Genomic DNA, 17,937 nt, shown 5'->3' with positions numbered 1-17,937 from the left:
ATTAAAACACAATCGGCATGTGTGTGGACCCATGCTGCCAGCGTGGGGACTCCTGAGGAGGACGCAACAGCTAAAAGGAGTCCAAAATAACTCCCTGGGTCTTTCAGGTTGCTGCTGTTAAATCTGGATTTGGCTTCCAGCCGCCAGAACAAGCAGCAGCTAAACCAGACAAGCTGATCTAATTGGATCTTTGTGTTTCAGTGTAACGCTGCATTCCTGTTGCATCGTAGTAAAACAGAGGCCGAGGAGATCCTGACCTGGCTCCCAGCCTGTTTGTCCTTCTTCTTGGTGCTGAGATGATGAACCGCTTTCCCTCCTCTGGTTTCTGTTCTGTGCTTCGTCCTCTTCATCTCTAAAAAGATACCAGTTCAATGACATCACCGGGTCAGTTCCACCGGAACAGGAAGCACTGCGGCGCTTCATTCTGTTGACTATCACATTGACGTCAGGCCCGTTGACCGTCCCAGTGGAGCTGACAGGTTCAGGTCCAGTTGTACTGGTGAACGGGCCGAGTCTTCAGACGCCTGCTGAGACTCCAAGTGAGCGCTGGCAGAGAGATCAGCCCAACCCATTTATTTCCTATTTACCTTCATTGTGATTGTTGATGTGGACTAAATCTTCTCGGCTCTTGGCGGGCTGCCAGACTGCGGCATTACTGACGGGGTTATCTGCTGAGCACGGAGACAAATAGAAATCAGGGTGAAGCGAGGCGAGTCTGTCAGGCAGCCCAGTGGGTCGGACCCCAACAGACCGGAGCCGTTCCTCAGCTGCTGGCCTCGCCCGCCAGGAGTGACTGACACGTCTCTGTCCTCACCCCCAACTGATTGGATTGCATATTTATCATCTTTCTATATATTTTTACATTCAAAATGAACTATTTAATACAGACAAACATTTGCTGGTACTCACACAGGGTTTCATCGTCGGATGCAGATTTTGATAAATGTGTTCTGAAAGTAAAATAACAGATTTAAATGTTAGGAACTTTGAGCGTGCGTGCGTGCGTGCGTGCGTGCGTGCGTGCGTGCCTAAGACAGCCCCTAGAACAGAGGAATCCCACAACATGCAGGATTCTTCCTGTTGTCTTTCTAAGGACTCAAACAGTTGAGTGTCTTTCCCAGTGAGGCCGGGAGACTAAAGGTGTCGAGGAGCCTGCGGACTAAGTAGGTGGGCCTTGAATCCGCTTAGCCCAACTAACCAAAGCCATAATCTGCCTTCTGCTGGCCCAACACTCCACAGAAACCTGCTTCTCAAAACCCCTCAACCATCGGCCACATGATTGCATCCTGCATGTGACATTTTTTCAGCTGTTTCTGGCGAGTGTGATGTCATTGTCCTCTGCAAACTGTCCATGGCAGTGAGCAGACGTGAGGCCTGGGGGAGGAGGGCTGGTGCAGAGCCTCCTCTGCAGGAGGGATTTACCGTATTAACCCAGTGAAAATAAACAGGGAGCCTTTCAAGCCACATTATTACTTGATGGAAAACCCTTTCACTTGCATGGCAGCTCTGCACTGCTGCACGCACGCCCAACAAAGGCGCAGACACAAGGCGGGCTGCCTGCTGGGATTACTGAACATGATTAATGTGGAGACCTGCCACACAAATACAACAGATTTGACTGCAAGTGAAATCCAGAATGGTTTGGTGCGACTGTTTGCATGTGTGTCTCTTACCGTCTCTTCTTCTTGCTGGAGTCCGTCCGCTGCATCGCCGCCATTTCCTAAGTAAAAGGCCGCAATTTAATGACTATGAATTTCTGCCACATCCGAATGGACTTTACAGGCTCACACGGAGGTCAGTGACACGTCAGCGACATTTCATTTACCAAACAAATCTCAACTGCTCCAGCAGCAGCTGTCAACTGGCTCCAGTCATTGTTGGGATTTCATAATCAGCTTTATTTTACTGGAACAATCTGGTGGATGGCAGCCCGACTCCTGTGAGAGGTGACCCCTCTCAATCTGCTCATATTTGTTCACAAGACTCCACCACCCACAGTCTGAATGACACAGAGTCTACATTCACCATAGAAATGGATCTTCCCGAGCCTCGCCACTTGGAACCGTCGTCCAGCAGAACCGCCGGGCTGCAGGAGCGGCTGCAGGAGCGGCTGCAGGAGCGGCTGGACGAGCGGCTGGGGACGGGGGGCGGAGGGCCGTCACTGGAGCGCTGCACAGCCTCGTACAGGCTGTCCATGGACCCCTCCTGATGACACGAGCACAGACGCACAGTTACAGGACATCTGGGAAATGCTGACAAGTCACGGGAGTGGCCTCCGTCTTGTAGACGAAGCCCCCTCACATAGGGCGCCAAGATGAAGTGAATCCTGCACTCTGACCTTTGCCCTCTCCCACCATCATCAAACACCAGCAGCAGGGATAGTGGCGTTCATCCCTCAGTAGTGTCAGACACTTGAGGCTGTTCATGGTGGCCCAGAACCACTGAGACACTTTACAGTCTTGTTTTTATTCCTTTAATCTGTCACCCGCCTCTAATTTATGAATGGATTTAATCTACTCTGCTAAATCTGAGTGAGTGCCAGCCATGCATTCATACTGTGTCCAAATCAACAGCTTTTACAGGAGGAGGAGGTTTCCTGCCCTGTGACGGGCGCTCACTCTTGTACTCATCAACTAAAAACATCATCCCCAGCTGTGCCACACAGAGCAGTAATATTCAAATAATACTTGTTTACAAGCCCAAACACATGAAACACATTCATCTCACAAATCTTCATTCCACAGCATCAAAACCCGAGTCAGGAGGATTTGATGAGACAGGTTCCAGTGGGATTAGAGAAGTGTTTCCAAGAACATTCCACGGAACCACGTTTGCCCTCCTGACGTCTTCGTCGTGTACTGATGCAGTGAAAGTACACTGAATCCTCTTTTTGAGGTACGATAGCTTCTACTTGCTGTACTTTTATATTCTGATGTCACTGCTCCTCATTCACCACGGCTGAGTTTAGGTCGAGTGGTGCTGCCTGCGCACCTGCATTTCACGTTACTTTGAGGTCAACACACACTTGCTGGGAATAAAACGGGACCGCCAGTGCTGGAGAGGCTGGTGGTCAAAGTAAGGTCTGGGTACCAAACTCTGGACAACGAAGTACCAGCCAAATAATATGAGTATCAACTCAGGTTAATCAATCAGAGAGAAGGAAGCACAGAGGGTGTGATGTCAGCCACGAACGTGAGCGACACACCTGCAGCCGGCACCACAGAAGAAGAACCCCTCTGGATGACCAAACTGCAACTGAGACTTTCATCATGAATTCTTCAAGCGGTGACAGACAGCTGCCACTCGGTTGGCTTCATGAGCCACGGGCTGCAAGGACCCTGAGCCTCTGAACTCGTCATCTTCAGATGTGGACCCTTCAGCCACCAGTAGGGAACAACAGCAAGGCCACGTTTGTGTCCAGGTGACGTCGTGCTGCACCACCGCCGCAGACGCATCTGAAGGACCCAAAGTGGGTCCCGCCTCCTCCCGGGTCTCTGGAAACCACCGAGCACCGATAAAACCCGCTGAGGTAAATCTGAGTTAAAGAAGCCTTTTTAAATGTTCGACAGGCACCAGAAGAAGCAGCAGCCGCTCGCGCACGCAGAGGCTGACGCACACCGCGGCGGTGACCCGACGCCTTGCACACTTCCGTGACGGCAGCGTTCAACAGCCGAGACAACAACTCGCGAGCTCAGTGTTTCCAGGTGCCTCCCCTCTCGCCCTGCTGGCGTCATAAATGCAGAAAGCGTGTCTCTTACCAGTGAAAAGCAGAAAAGGTTCATGTTGGACGCGAGGCTCCTCGAGTCTCCCGATGGAAGTGAAGCAGCTGAGAGACGCAGCAGCACAGCCGCGTCGCCTGCTGTCCTCTCAGATTAATACGGCAGTGAAATCCCTCCACTAATCCAATAGATGGACCACCATTACTCTACCAGCTGAAGAAGGACTCGCTCCTGACGACAGGCCCGTGATTGGACGAGCAACAGATGGAGTCTTTGTTTTGAACCCTTTGTTTTGGGGGGTTTTGTGTGTGTGAGGAGGCAGGGCTCCAGCTCCCTGAGAGCAGCGGGCACCTGCAGGCGGGACGCCGGTCACTCAGGATCCGTGCTGACAGGGCGACACAGCAAATGCAACCCTTGACTCTGGAGAGTGACGTGACCCTTTAAACTGGATGTGTGCATCATTGCAAAGATTCTGAAGAGGCAGTGCAGTCTCAAATGTGCCAGACGATCTGAATTTTGGCCTTTCAATGGACACTTTGTCTTAATTCTACTTTTCTGAGGTCCTTCCAGACATTTGTGCCGTGAAATATCAGCGTGAGAGACGTCGTCAAGCTCACCAGCCAGTAACGTAGAGGCAAAGATCAGGATCGCGCAGGAAGGCGGGTCTGCTGGGGTCTCTCTGGAACCAGTTCTACTGATGACCTCACCTCCGCCGTGTTTCTGTTCAGGGTAGCCTGGAGCTCCCAGCCTTGTTCAGAGAGGCTGAAGCTGCAGGACACCTGGATCACCTCAGACCAGCGGAAGGGGACATTTTTATTTTAGCTCACGTTCCTCTTCATTTGAAAACTGCTCTCATTCACTGCAGCTGTTTGGACGACGACTGCAACCTGTCAGACCCCAGCAGCCTGATGAGGATCAGGGGCGGGGACAGAACATTCGTTTCTGGGTGAACTGTCCCTGAAATGTGAGAAATCATGTGTCCAGCTACCAAATGACACGCAGCTTTCTAGAACTGTGACACCAGCCTTCCTGGGGCGCTGGACAGAGAGTCTCTGTCACCCGTGAGGAAATGTCACCTTAGAAACATGTTAAGACACGAAAAAGATTGTGACATCACTCCAACGCTCAGCCCTCATTGGCTAAAGGTTTCCTGAAAGAATTTACTGCAAGATCAGAATCAGAAATACTTTATTATTGCCATGGGGACAATGTTGAAAATACTCTTGGCAAACTGCTTATCTTTTAGGTACCAATCAGATCTGCAGGACCAGGGCCCCTCGAAGACCTCTCAGGTGGACTGTGTCAGGACTGCTTGTGTGGGCCACAGTTCGGCTCAGAAGCAGAGGGTCTGAGACAAAGAGGAGGGCCAAGAAATGTTACAGGATATTCAGATTTAACTACATTTTCTGCTGCATGGGAGCTGCGTGTCTCCGTTGGGTCTCCGGCGGGCCTTCTTGTCTTGTTGGACCTTTGTGAAGCCGATCGGTGCTGGATGAGCTGCTTCACAAATACGTTTGTCTGGGTTTTACTCGCTCAGTATCACCAGAGAGGCCAGTTGAAATCTGCCCCTGATCGAGCAGCGCCAGCAATAAGAAGAATGGGGTTGCCATATTTGTCCCAGGCGCCCCTGAACCAACAGGAGCTGCAGCTGATTCCTGTGGAGGAGGAAGATGCGGGTTTTTTTTTTTTTTTTTTTTTTTTTTACCAACGCCTCCTCAGAACAGTGAGACTAAATTCCAGTTTTGGTTTGAAGTTTGGTTTAACTTCTCTCTTTTTCATCACCAGGAGTCATCGGGTCAATCCGTGCATCTGCTGCAGATATTTCTAACGCAGTGTCAACCACTTTACACATCGGAGTGTGAAGTCTCCCTCCAGCTGCTTATTAATCCTGCGATTGCCCACCTCGGATGCTGCGCTAACGAGGAGGGCAAACAGATGGCCAGATTAACACGCATGACCCATATTTGCGTGCTGACGTTCCAGACAGACCCGTTTAAGTGCAATGAACTCTGACACTGATGTGTGTTTTGAATCCATCTTGTTTGGTCAAATTCGTCACCTCGGCGATATCTTTGACCAATGAAAGAGCTGTTACCATGACGACCACCGATTCAATCTTGGGTGAGGAATAAATGAAGGCACCGATCAGTGACTCTCCTGCTGTCTTCAGACCACTTGTGTCGATGAGGTCATGTTCTATTGACCTACAGCAGCGAAGATCTCTTTGCCCACCAGCATATGAATGTGACTGGAGTGCCAGGCCCAGTGACAGTGGCCACGCCCCCTCTGGGATGAACGCATGCTGCAGGGTTCCTGGGTGTCAAGGTGTTTTCAACACAGAGGAGAAGCCAACAGTGCAGCCGAGTGCTGAAGCAGGGATGGAATGATCTTGAACCCCCGCCAGAGCTCAGCTGAGGCTGACTTTAGGACGACCGTTCACATTTCTAAAGTGTCCCTGAACAGGTGGAGGGTGGAGCACCTGGAACCGACCTGCTCCGCTCTGACGTGTTCACCTGAGCTCTCAAGAGCAACCCCATGTCAAACCTAGGTGCAGTGTTCCGTCTGTTCTCCTGCAGCCTACCTGACGACCAGATTGCTCCTTTATTCTGATTGCAGGATGAAAGTTAAATTATTTACAAAGAAATCAAGAAGTTCAAGTCAAATCAGTTTGTGCAGTTGAGGATCAGGACTTTCGGCGCCGCCTCTCCATCAGCGATGACTGAAGGGTTCGTGGCTGCTGTCAACCCAGATGGGCTTTGATTCCCAGCTTGGGGGACGATGGTAATGATGAGTCACAGTCGACAGTTTTGTGATTCTAAACTTTGAAATCGTTCAAAGAAATCTGAGACAAAGATTATAAGATTAACTCTTTTTATTTAATGACTTTGACTACTTCATTACAACAGTGACAGACAGCGACCCACATAACAGTGACCCATTAGTAGACATCCAGAGAGGATTAAGTGTGTGTGTGCGTGCGTGTGCGCGCGCGCGTGTGTGCGTTCGCGTGTGTGTGTGCGCGCGCGTGTGTGTGTGTGTAGCTCTTCTTCCGGTTCAATGGAGTTCCTCCCCTGTTCCATGAACATCCATGTCCCATGCATGAACCGTTCCAATGTGACGGTCGTAGCTGAAGGTGGATGTGGCAGACTGGGATGCAGCACAATGAGTCCCCACCTACCAAAAGTCCTGATCCCACACTTTTGGTCTGGCACGTCTCAGCAGACGCCTTACGACTGCCGGGTCTCGCTCTGACACGTTACAGACTGTCTGTCTGATCTGGCAGTTGTCCTGTGTTCAGAAAAGGCCTGAGAACAGTTCTAATCTAAGGTTCTAATAACGGAGCTAATTAACTTTGGCTCCTACTGGACGTGAGCCGTAGGTGGGAGGCCACGCCGAACCCTGGGAGTTTCGACTGAACAGCTCACTTTTGGTTTTGCCTTTGAATGAGCCTGCGTCAGTGACAGCTCACCCCCAGACCAGACCGGTTCAGTCAGGCTGTCTGGGCCGTCTCCGCCTGGAACTCTGCGCCCTGCCTGAGTTCACACAGCTGCTGAACAGCAGCTGACTTCCCTATTATGACCTGGAGGAACTGCTGGCTCATCCAGAGAAGAAGTGCCAGCGCAGCTTTGTCGGATTACTGTAACCCACAGTCGAGTGCCTGGAGGGGAACCTCTCACTTCTTGTATCTGCACCCATAGTAACACTTTAGTGCAGCCACACATGAGCGCATGACATCAGCAGAACACGAGAAAGACATTCGCCAACGCGTTTCATCAGCTGTTCATCATTTACACCACAGAGCGTGCTAGCAGGCTGAAGTCTGATATCTAACACGGACACAAAGTTCACTGGGAAGATGAGGTTCAAAGTCCTTCCTAATAAGATATTTTATGCAGGTTAGATCCTGTCTTCATCATCAAGGTTACCACAGTACTGTAATATAGGAGGCTGCAGTGTAGTGGTCCTCCCTGTGGCCCCCCAGCAAGAAGGTTGTGGGTGGAGCAGTGGTCCTCCCTGTGGCCCCCCAGCAAGAAGGTTGTGGGTGGAGCAGTGGTCCTCCCTGTGGCCCCCCAGCAAGAAGGTTGTGGGTGGAGCAGTGGTCCTCACTGTGGCCCCCCAGCAAGAAGGTTGTGGGTGGAGCAGTGGTCCTCACTGTGGCCCCCCATCAAGAAGGTTGTGGGTGGAGCAGTGGTCCTCCCTGTGGCCCCCATCAAGAAGGTTGTGGGTGGAGCCCCGGCTGCAGCACGGGGTCTTTCTGGGTGAGTCTCCATGTTCTCCCTGTTCCTGCTGGGTTCTCTCTGGTACTCCAGCTTCCTCCACAGTCCAAAGACATCAAGAGGGACCAGGTTAATCCAGACTCTAAATTGACTGTAGGCGTGGCTGGGAGAGCCAATGGTTGTCTGTCTCTTTGTGTTGGCCCTGCCATGGACTGGTGACCTGTCCAGGGGGAAGGCTGCTGGGATAGGCTCCACCCCCTGTGACCCTTAATAATAGGAATAAGCGGAAGACAATGGATGGATGGAATATAGGAGAATTTAAGTAGTAAACATAAGAGATTTCGCTCTTCTCATAACTGAAAGAAAAACTTTTACTTTAGAGCCATCTAGTGGTAGAACGTGTGAAGTGCAAGAGAATTACCTCGCTACCATGACCAAGTTTTTCATTTTGTTAGAAATGTATGTTAGACATTATTATTCTTTTTTGGGTTTCTCATGGAGACTTTTCCTCTGACAGAGTTTTAATTCCAGTGAATGTCATCGAGTGCAGATCGTAAGGCTCCTTGAGTCCAGTCTGGGATGTTTGTTAGCGTGTAGTGCAGTGAACAAACGTAACCTGAGGTTCAGCTTCTTCTCCAAAAGTTAACCAACAGCTTGATTCTCTGAGTGGAGACCAAATGTGGTTCCTGGATAAATCAACTAACAGGCAGCAACTCACTACATTACAAGGATGTTTCAGGATCCGACAGTGAAATGAAACGGCCCTGGAGTGTCTGCTGACCCCGGGACCGTTCCAGAGTCCCAGAGCGCCACGTCTCCACCGTGAGTCACAACGCGTTCTAAACAAGCTGCCACGCTGCTGTTTGGTCCACAGCTTCATGTTCCTACAGCACTGACTGTGTGTGTGTGTGTGTGTGTGTGTGTGTGTGTGTGTGTGTGTGTGTGTGGTTATCAGCCAGTAACAGTTTTCCTGCTGTTAGCTTCATTTGTTGCTGTAATTGCAAGTTGCAGAAACTCAAAATGAAAGTGGTATTTGAGAAGGGGTGGGGTCTGAGCAAAGGTGGGCAGGGATTTAAGCAGGTAAGAGGCCGTAGCACTGCCCCATTGAGGTGGCGACTGATCCAAACCAGGACAACAACGCATCGATCTCCGGCCACTGAAGAAATTAAACATTAGCTCTGTGTTGGGTGGAAGCCCCTGGCAGGGTCACCATCGCTCCACCGTCCCTGCAGCTGCCACTGACGCCAGCGCAGCGCTCAGTTTCACCTGTAGCCGGTAAAGACGAACGACTCCACCATCAACACTTCATTACATCCTACTTTTACAGTTTTCAAACAGTGTATCAATACAGAGCCTGTGATCAGTAGTCAGTGTCAGTCACATCCTTCCAAACATTCACATTTCCACACAAGCAACCGCCCAGGGCCATCAGATCCAAGTCTTGCGGGAGAACCGGTGGTTCTGTGGGAGTTTCAGCCTGATTAGCTGATGCATCTGCGTTCCTCCGGTTCAGGTTTGATGGTTCTGGACTGGTGTGGATTGTTGTTTTGAACCAGATAAAGAGTTTTTTAGGATTACATATATGTGATATATTTAGATTTATATTTATGCACCAGTGTTCAACTGTCCTTGATGCTTCTTCATCTAGATCTGACAGCACAGATGCAGTCTGTGTTCGGTCGACGGCGGGACACCAACTCGTCTCCGGCCATGAAGGACTAACGTGTCCTCGGGATCCTTCTCGCCCTCTAGTCTTCAGATGCTGGACCTGAGAGGCAGACACAGAGGGCAAAGTGTTTTGCATGAATACAGAATGAACAGTGAGACGCGCCCGTTGGAGGGTCACCGCGGCGCTGTGACTCGCCATGTTGGCTGGTTTTGGTGTGATTTAGTCTTTGTCTTTTGACTGAAATGTGTATTTGTCTCCTTCAATTATCAGAAAGTGCTCACAACACATAAAAGGTAGTTTGAGTCCGTCCACCTGTGGGGTCAAGGGTTGAACTACGTTTTCTCTCCCAGCTGTGAGTGAAAGGAGAGGCTGCTTCCTCCAACACAGCGTTCATCAAGGACAGCGTCTGATTTCCAGTGAGGGAACGTTGATCATAAAAGGTTAATCAAAGAACAACTGGAGGAGAACTTCACCTGGATCCTTCGAACTTCCTCTCCCGATAAGCAGTTCCATTCTTCATCAGGTAGAGAAGCACCATGTCACAGAAGAAAGCTCCCTGGGAAGTCAAGCACAGGAGCAGTGGTGAGGAACTGGGACAACTGGCAGGAGAACTCAGGCTGTGCTGGTACTCACCGCTCCCATCAGAGCCAGTCCCGCCGCCACGTTGATGGCTGTTGGGACGATGCTGAACTTCCCGGCCTCCCGACGACAGTTGGAATACAAAATTACTCATTTTACTCATGCAAACCAAAGTGCTGTCTCTCTTATTCAAAGCCACTGATGGAATGTGCAGGTTTTTCCCCTGAATATTTGATCAAGTCTTGTGTTTATTTCTGAGTATAAACTGAGTGGAGACAAGAGCAGACCTCATGTTCCTGGGAGCTGCTGCTCCTGTTCATGGGTTGAAACCCTAAAACATCAGCATAGTTTAGCAAAGACATTTATGAAACTTTGAAAATCATTATCATACCTTTCCATTCACCATGATGTTAAATCGGATTCCATAAACCTTGAATAGAGATCGGTAACTCTCACCCTCAGCATTTTTATAATAGCGAGCGTGTCTGTGGGAAAGGAAGCCGATACGGAGACTTTTACTCAGGTGAAGACTGTACCTTCTGTCTAACCACGGGTTTTAACAAACCCACCTGAAGTTGAACCCTGCTGAGATGGTCTTGTTGAGGCGGCTGACATCCTGGCGAGTGAAGCGGTACAGAGGATGACAGTTGGAGTAACCTTTGTCGAGGTCGCAGTCCCAGCTGATCATCACGCCGATGGACGCGCCCTGGGCGCAGAACACAAGTGTGATGGTCAGGTGCAGCCCTGGCATGCATGTGATCAACACACACACACACACACACACACACACACACTCAGCATACAGTAACTCCTCTTGGAATGCGACACTAACAAAGGTTGCCATGTCCCGGAGGTTGTATCCTGCTTGCCTGGTGATGTCTCCCAGGCAGAAGATGGGACAGTACGGGTGGAGCTCTTCATCGTAGCGGCATCTCTTCAAGTAGGATTCATCACTTGTTTCCAAAATGTTGGACCTCAGTGTCAAGAAATACACAGTAGTAGTACAGGGTGTGTACATTAGTGGTACATGGCAGGACGACCCACTCCAGAGCTACAGAGAAGACTGAGAGGGCGAGTCTTACTTTGAAAATGAAAATCTGGGAAACTGGATGAAGTTCTTGATGAAGATGGTGAAGTTTTCAGCGTTGGTCAGCAGAGGCCTTCTGGTGACAACAGGTTAACAGCTAACTTCAGCTTATAAACAACTGGGGGAACACAGATGTCAAAAAGACACAAACTTGAACTACGGGAACTCCCCGTGTGGGTGAACCTCAGGCGGCTTCTTACTGTGGTTTGAATTTTCTTTCGACCGGACACCAGCCAAGGATCTCACAGGTCCCGGTGGAGTTGTCGTCCCTTTGTAAGCATCGGCCAGTCTTGATACCTTCGCAAACCAGAGAGAGGAATCGTGGTTCATGGTGAAAAGTGAACACGAACAAGCTCAGCTTGAAGATGAAGTCGGGCTCTTTCTACCGTGACCGGCCACCACCATCGTCCGGTCCTGGCAGTCGCCATCCTCCCGACAGAGTCCATCCAGCACTTTGGGGCTCTGGGAGCAAAAACCAGATGTTCAGTTTCCTTCGGCCAAAGCAACCAAACCCCATCTGAACACCCACACAGACGCCAGTTCTGCCAGAGACGAAGTCCTCAACTGCGTCCACTGGCAGTTTCACACAACCCAGGAAATTGTTGTGACTAGAACTCACAATCATACCTAACTTGGTCACATTTTCAACTTCCTAAACCCCAGAGTTTGACTTATTTCCTTGTAGTTTTCACTTCCTCTCTTGTTGGGACTTGGGTCACAGAAGTTTTCTCAGGCTTGAGGGTTGTGTGACGTGTGTGCGACTGCAACAGGAGCAGCAACAATCCCATACGGGGCAGTGCTGTTGCTCGCAGCTGAAAACAAGTGCAGCACTTGAGCAGTTTCCCCCGACTTGAGTTTACATACCAGGAACCTTCTGGAAAGAGCAGCTCAAGAATGGAGGGAAATGATGAGCAGTGCTGATACACACACACTCACGGAGGGACGTTGTCCTCTGTTGGACATCTTTTGTTCAAACTAAGAGCTGTGAAGGGAGTGCCACCGTCAGATGTTTATTTTCTAACTGAAGGAATCAGCAGTGGGAGCAGATCCTTCTGGTGGATCATCCAACAGTTTGCAGCCTTTAGTATACATTCAAACATTCAAGTATCAAAGATATTTTGATTTGTGATTCTGAATTTTTTTAAGTGAATTTCACTTTTTTCAGTTTGAATGTTGGTAGGCCTGAGCTGCCATCTGACGACTGAGGGGCAGGAGGGACCAGGTACCCCCGTAGAGGCACTGGTCTCTGGAGTTTACCGAGGTTATGAATGAGATAAATTGATCTGAGCTAGAAACGTTCCAGCTGAGACTTGTTTAACTCAAGATATTCAGAGTGTCCGTCATCACCAGCTGGTGACCTCAGTCACACGTGCTCTGCTGTGGCTATGAGACATGGAGGGCTGCAGTCGCCTCCAGCAGCACAGAGTAAATTAAGCAACTTTAAATAAACAGTCAGTGGCAGCTCACAAGTGCGGAGGGCAGTTAGGTAACAAGCGTCTAAACACACATCTTGAGACTCCAGCAACTCCCCTCCGGTCTGACAGTAACACAACAACTGCAATGAAACAATGGGGGCTCTTCAGCGGGGAACATTAATGTTCCCAAGACAGTAATTCGGTGACTCCAGCAGCTTAGCATCAGCACGCCGCCGAGCTCTGGCGCCGAGCTCTGGCGCCGAGCTCTGGCGCCGAGCTCTGGCGCCCTGTTTGTTGACCTGTCGACTGTTTACTCAGGTCTTGTGTGCTTCTCATCAGCTCAAAGAAAGGATCTGCTCAGGGGACCGGTGGAAGAGACCAGATCCCTCCTGTACTGGCCTCTCTGCACTGGATCCCTGTCTAACTCAGCATAGGATTCTCGATCCTTCATCTAACATCAAAGCCCTCAACAATCAGGAACCTTCTCTTCTGACAGAGCTCCTAGTCCCCTACTCCCCAGCTAGAACCCTGCTGGTTCCTGAGGGCTCCAGGAGTAGAACAGCAGCCAAAGCCTCCAGCTATCAGGCTCCTCCCCTGTGGAACCGTCTCTCAGTCCTGGTCCAGGACTCAGACCCCCTCTTGGCGTCTTCCTCTGAGTCTTGGTGCTTCTCACCTCCCAGACCCCAGGGATTTGGAGACACACAGAACCCTGACTATACTGACATCGGGGATAGGAGCTGCTCCTCCGTCATGTGACCACGGTTATAGTGCTGCCTGCCAGTCTACTGGCCGTCTGGCGTAGGGAGCCTCACCTCAGCGCAGTGTCCCATCTTCTGCTTTGGTGTCTCAAAGAAATTGGTCACGACAAAGAGAGCAGCTTCGCCCTGAGAGTGGAGAGAAGGTCGTGCATTAGATGATGGCGGGTCCCCTCACTTACACCCAGCATCCTGTATCTACCTGTGTGTACCTGTGTTTACCTGTGTGTACCTGTGTTTACCTGTGTGTGCCTGTGTCTACCTGTGTGTACCTGTGTTTACCTGTGTGTACCTGTGTCTACCTGTGTCTACCTGTATTTACCTGTGTGTGCCTGTGTGTACCTGTGTTTGCCTTGTGTGTACCTGTGTTTACCTGTGTGTACCTGTGTGTGCCTGTGTTTACCTGTGTGTACCTGTGTGTGCCTGTGTGTACCTGTTTGCTTGTGTGTACCTGTGTTTACCTGTGTGTGCCTGTGTGTACCTGTGTGTGCCTGTGTGTACCTGTGTTTACCTGTGTGTACCTGTGTGTGCCTGTGTTTACCTGTGTGTACCTGTGTGTGCCTGTGTACCTGTTTGCTTGTGTGTACCTGTGTTTACCTGTGTGTACCTGTGTTTACCTGTGTGTGCCTGTGTGTACCTGTGTGTACCTGTGTGTGCCTGTGTTTACCTGTGTGTACCTGTGTGTGCCTGTGTGTACCTGTTTGCTTGTGTGTACCTGTGTTTACCTGTGTGTACCTGTGTTTACCTGTGTGTGCCTGTGTTTACCTGTGTGTACCTGTGTGTGCCTGTGTGTACCTGTTTGCTTGTGTGTACCTGTGTTTACCTGTGTGTACCTGTGTTTACCTGTGTTTACCTGTGTGTACCTGTGTTTACCTGTGTGTGCCTGTGTGTACCTGTGTTTACCTGTGTGTACCTGTTTGTCTGATGATCAACCCAGATTTTACCTGTGGTGGGATGACATAGTCCTCGGGCCCCCACACCAGCAGCCCAGACTCTGAGGTGTTGGTGACGGAGACTCCCTTCAGTTTGGTGATGATGGAACTCTGGATGGCCTCGTCCGTCTCCTGGTAACCTTTCTTGGTCAAGAAAACCCACCTGTGGGTCACAAACAGGGCTCAGGTCTCAGGTGTCAGGTCTGAGGTCATCCTCCCAGCTGAGGCGTTCTACTTCTTCATGTCGTAGTTCACTTTGGATAACGTTGCACATCTCATGGACAGGTGGCGAATGGACCAGTTAACATTTAGCTTTTTACACCTTTAGCTTAAATGTTGTTGCACCTGAAGCTGGGACTCCTCATCACCAGTAGGACCCCCCCCACACACGCACGCACACACACACACACACACACACACACACACACACACACACACACACACACACACACACACACACAATTATGGTTTTCTACTTTTAGTCACAGACCCTTGACAGAGTCTCCAGTTCTCAGGTGCCACTTCAGCTCTGATGACAAGAACTTCCTGCCATTTTCTAGTGTGGCCTTGAATGAACTTGGCCAGTCCCCAGGGACGGCCGGGTGAAGGCTTTCCCCGCTCTGGCCCCTGAAGGGAACTACTCCATCTGCACGGATGAGCTTCAAACGTCTGACCTGGGGATTTATCGCTGTCAGCAGCGACTCGACTGTGTTCTGGTGGAGTTGGTTGCTGAAACAGGTGAGAAAATTTGTGCGTGGATTTTTTCTCAGCGCCTGCGCTGAAGCATGCAGTCACATTCTTTGAGTGAACTTGGCCGGTTCGGATGAGGTCCTGCTGCTCTCTCGAGGGCGGCTTCACCATCAACAGTGGAGACACGAAGAATAACAACCGCTCAACTCGTCTAATGAGGTGCGTAGCTTCTCTCTGGATGTTGGTGCCGTTTCAGTTCCAGTGGTTAAGTCCTGATCTTCCTACTGTAGGTCCTTTTCCACGCGACCCACTCGTCTCCACCCGGGGGAAATGTTCTGATTGAGATAATCTTCTCGATCCCCAACAGTCCAGATTCAGAGAGAGCTTCCCTCTTCAGTGACTCAACCTGATTACTGCAGCACCAAAGGACTCGACAATGAGGAAATTATGTTTGTTAAACCATCAAAAGTCAAACATGAAATTTTATGACAGAAACCTACGGTGGTTAAAAGCTGTTTCTCAGCAGGAAAGCGAGCTCTTGTTGAGAAAAGTGCTCCCTAACCAGAATCGCAGAGGGACCTCTGAGATATGAGCAGCAATCCAGGCCACCAGCTTCATTTCCTCCCTGCATGAGGGTGAGGATCCATCATCAGTCCCTGTCCCTCCTCCTTCAGGACAATCTTCCTCACATCCAGATTAAAACTTCTGTTTTTAGTTGGCTCAGGTAACGCATCATCGTAATGCATCACCATTTATTGTCACTTAAGTAATTATATTTCATTTACTGAGACTTGATTTTGTTATATTACTGCCTGGATTCTTCATGCATGTCATGAAATCAACAGGGGTGCAAACACAAGGATTAGAGTCATGCTGAGTCTCTTACCCGATGATGTAGCCGAGGATTGACAGCTGAATTAATCTGTATAAAACTCCCACTTTCTTATTTTGGGCAACGATGAATTTTTTTGTTTTGTAGTCAAATAAGGAGAAAAAAGCTCCTGTCAGGCAGCTGCCGGCCATCCTGCAAGTGTCCGTTTGGTTTCTGTAGACACACACACGCAAACAGGGAGAGAGGGAGAGGGGGGAGGGAGGGGGAGAGAGAGAGAGAGAGAGAGAGAGAGAGTATAAGCAGCCTCCCCCTCCAGGAAGAGTGCTGTAACCAGCCTGCACATGAAGTCACCATTGGACCCCTGGCTTGGCTGAAACAGGCCTATTTGCTTAAAGGAGGGTTGCTTGTGTTTCAGTGTCTGACTCCGATGAGCGGCTTCGTTTAATCCAGGACCGAATGAGCAGCAGTGAGTCGGTGCTGAAGAATCCCTTCAGGGTGCAGGGTTTTCCTGCTGCAGTGTAATTACTCTGCTGGTTCCGTTGTGTCTCCAGCTTCACATCCTAAATTGCTAAATTGAGCCCTAATTGTCTTCATTGTGGGCTTGGCAGCCTGGATGAGGACCAGCTTCCTGTCAGGGGCCCTTCTGCTGAGGGGCCCCTGACAGGAGGTGTTGGAGGCAGCAGCCAAGCCATCTCTCAGCCGCCGCTATGACCTCATGCAAAGATTTGGCTGCAGCATCGGCTGATTGGTTTTCTTGGGTAGCTCGGTGCTTCGTGGTGGTCTGGAGGTGTGACAGGATGCTCGAAGGAGTCAAAAAGCCACAAACACGCTTTCCCTTCTCACGTCACAAGATGCTGCTGGCTGCTGGCTGGGTTCCCCTTCTCGTCCTGTGCTTCTTATCGGTCTCTTCAAAGGGTAAATTAAGCTTCATATGGAAATTTTAATTTTATTGGCTTGCTCATTTTCATTATCTCCATGTTTGGATGTTTTAAGCTGGCATGTGTGCTGGCCTGTAGCTGCTGCTGCAGCCCCACTTCACCTTCGGATCGGTTGCTACCACATCCACTCACGTCACATTTCTTTGTCAGATATTTTGGTGCTCAGTTCTGTGTTACCTGTCTGCTTTGATCTGTTTCAGCGCTGCGGTGTGATTTTGTGAAAGCCTGATATTTTTGTGTTCAGATGCCCACGAGGACTCGTGTGTAACACACGCCCTCATAGCACCACTGGGCTCCTCTGTGACCCTCCCGTGCAACTTCACCAAAGGTCGCCTGGACCAGGTCTCATGGGTCCAAACTCCAGCGACGGACCTCGTTGTGCTCAAAGCTAAAGGGTGGGTTAAGTTCCTGGACCCCAGGGACGGCCGGGTGAAGGCTTTCCCCGCTCTGGCCCCTGAAGGGAACTACTCCATCTGCACGGATGAGCTTCAAACGTCTGACCTGGGGATTTATCGCTGTCAGCAGCGACTCGACTGTGTTCTGGTGGAGTTGGTTGCTGAAACAGGTGAGAAAATTTGTGCGTGGATTTTTTCTCAGCGCCTGCGCTGAAGCATGCAGTCACATTCTTTGAGTGAACTTGGCCGGTTCGGATGAGGTCCTGCTGCTCTCTCGAGGGCGGCTTCACCATCAACAGTGGAGACACGAAGAATAACAACCGCTCAACTCGTCTAATGAGGTGCGTAGCTTCTCTCTGGATGTTGGTGCCGTTTCAGTTCCAGTGGTTAAGTCCTGATCTTCCTACTGTAGGTCCTTTTCCACGCGACCCACTCGTCTCCACCCGGGGGAAATGTTCTGATTGAGATAATCTTCTCGATCCCCAACAGTCCAGATTCAGAGAGAGCTTCCCTCTTCAGTGACTCAACCTGATTACTGCAGCACCAAAGGACTCGACAATGAGGAAATTATGTTTGTTAAACCATCAAAAGTCAAACATGAAATTTTATGACAGAAACCTACGGTGGTTAAAAGCTGTTTCTCAGCAGGAAAGCGAGCTCTTGTTGAGAAAAGTGCTCCCTAACCAGAATCGCAGAGGGACCTCTGAGA

At 50.1% G+C, this 17,937-nt stretch overlaps 2 protein-coding genes and 1 long non-coding RNA gene across 9 annotated transcripts in view; 1 reads left to right on the top strand and 2 right to left on the bottom strand.

Moving 5' to 3' along the window:
* samsn1a (SAM domain, SH3 domain and nuclear localisation signals 1a) overlaps positions 1-4,144 on the bottom strand; it is a 13,631-nt gene extending 9,487 nt beyond the window's left edge. Inside the window, exons 1-6 of one of the 6 annotated variants that reach the window (XM_086215389.1) lie at positions 3,759-4,144; positions 2,026-2,205; positions 1,674-1,720; positions 910-950; positions 588-668; positions 258-352 (exon numbers count right to left, since the gene is read on the bottom strand). In XM_086215389.1, the coding sequence (XP_086071515.1) occupies positions 258-352; positions 588-668; positions 910-950; positions 1,674-1,720; positions 2,026-2,205; positions 3,759-3,782 (468 nt within the window). In that variant the 5' untranslated portion in view covers positions 3,783-4,144. Of the gene's footprint in view, positions 1-257; positions 353-587; positions 672-909; positions 951-1,673; positions 1,721-2,025; positions 2,206-3,205; positions 3,695-3,758 lie in introns of those variants that run through there. The other 5 variants (XM_086215388.1, XM_086215386.1, XM_086215387.1 and 2 more) reach the window with 5 other exon arrangements.
* A 3,731-nt stretch (positions 4,145-7,875) lies between these two features.
* LOC147253996 (P2X purinoceptor 5-like) lies at positions 7,876-16,166 on the bottom strand. Of its 2 annotated transcripts, XM_086215393.1 has the most exons (12): positions 15,950-16,114; positions 14,386-14,536; positions 13,499-13,570; positions 11,658-11,733; positions 11,472-11,568; positions 11,267-11,347; positions 11,017-11,158; positions 10,754-10,890; positions 10,576-10,669; positions 10,239-10,304; positions 10,079-10,161; positions 7,876-9,704 (listed from the first exon to the last, which is right to left on the bottom strand). In XM_086215393.1, exons 1-12 carry the CDS (start codon positions 16,084-16,086, stop codon positions 9,692-9,694), a joined length of 1,149 nt encoding a protein of 382 aa, XP_086071519.1. In that variant the 5' UTR covers positions 16,087-16,114; the 3' UTR covers positions 7,876-9,691. The 2 variants fall into 2 exon arrangements, with proteins under 2 accessions (XP_086071519.1, XP_086071518.1); XM_086215392.1 differs by having other exon boundaries at positions 10,754-11,158; positions 15,950-16,166.
* Positions 14,978-17,117, top strand: LOC147253995 (uncharacterized). The gene is made up of 3 exons (XR_015118099.1): positions 14,978-15,282; positions 15,354-15,698; positions 17,078-17,117. It is a non-coding gene; the product is annotated as an uncharacterized LOC147253995 (long non-coding RNA).
* Positions 17,118-17,937: the final 820 nt, after the last annotated feature.

This window comes from Aulostomus chinensis, chromosome 10 (assembly GCF_037954235.1).
Source record: "Aulostomus chinensis isolate RoL2024-O1b breed Wild chromosome 10, RoL_Achi_v1.0, whole genome shotgun sequence".
Taxonomy (NCBI): domain Eukaryota; kingdom Metazoa; phylum Chordata; class Actinopteri; order Syngnathiformes; family Aulostomidae; genus Aulostomus; species Aulostomus chinensis.
This window is presented reverse-complemented; position numbering and strand designations above follow the sequence as displayed.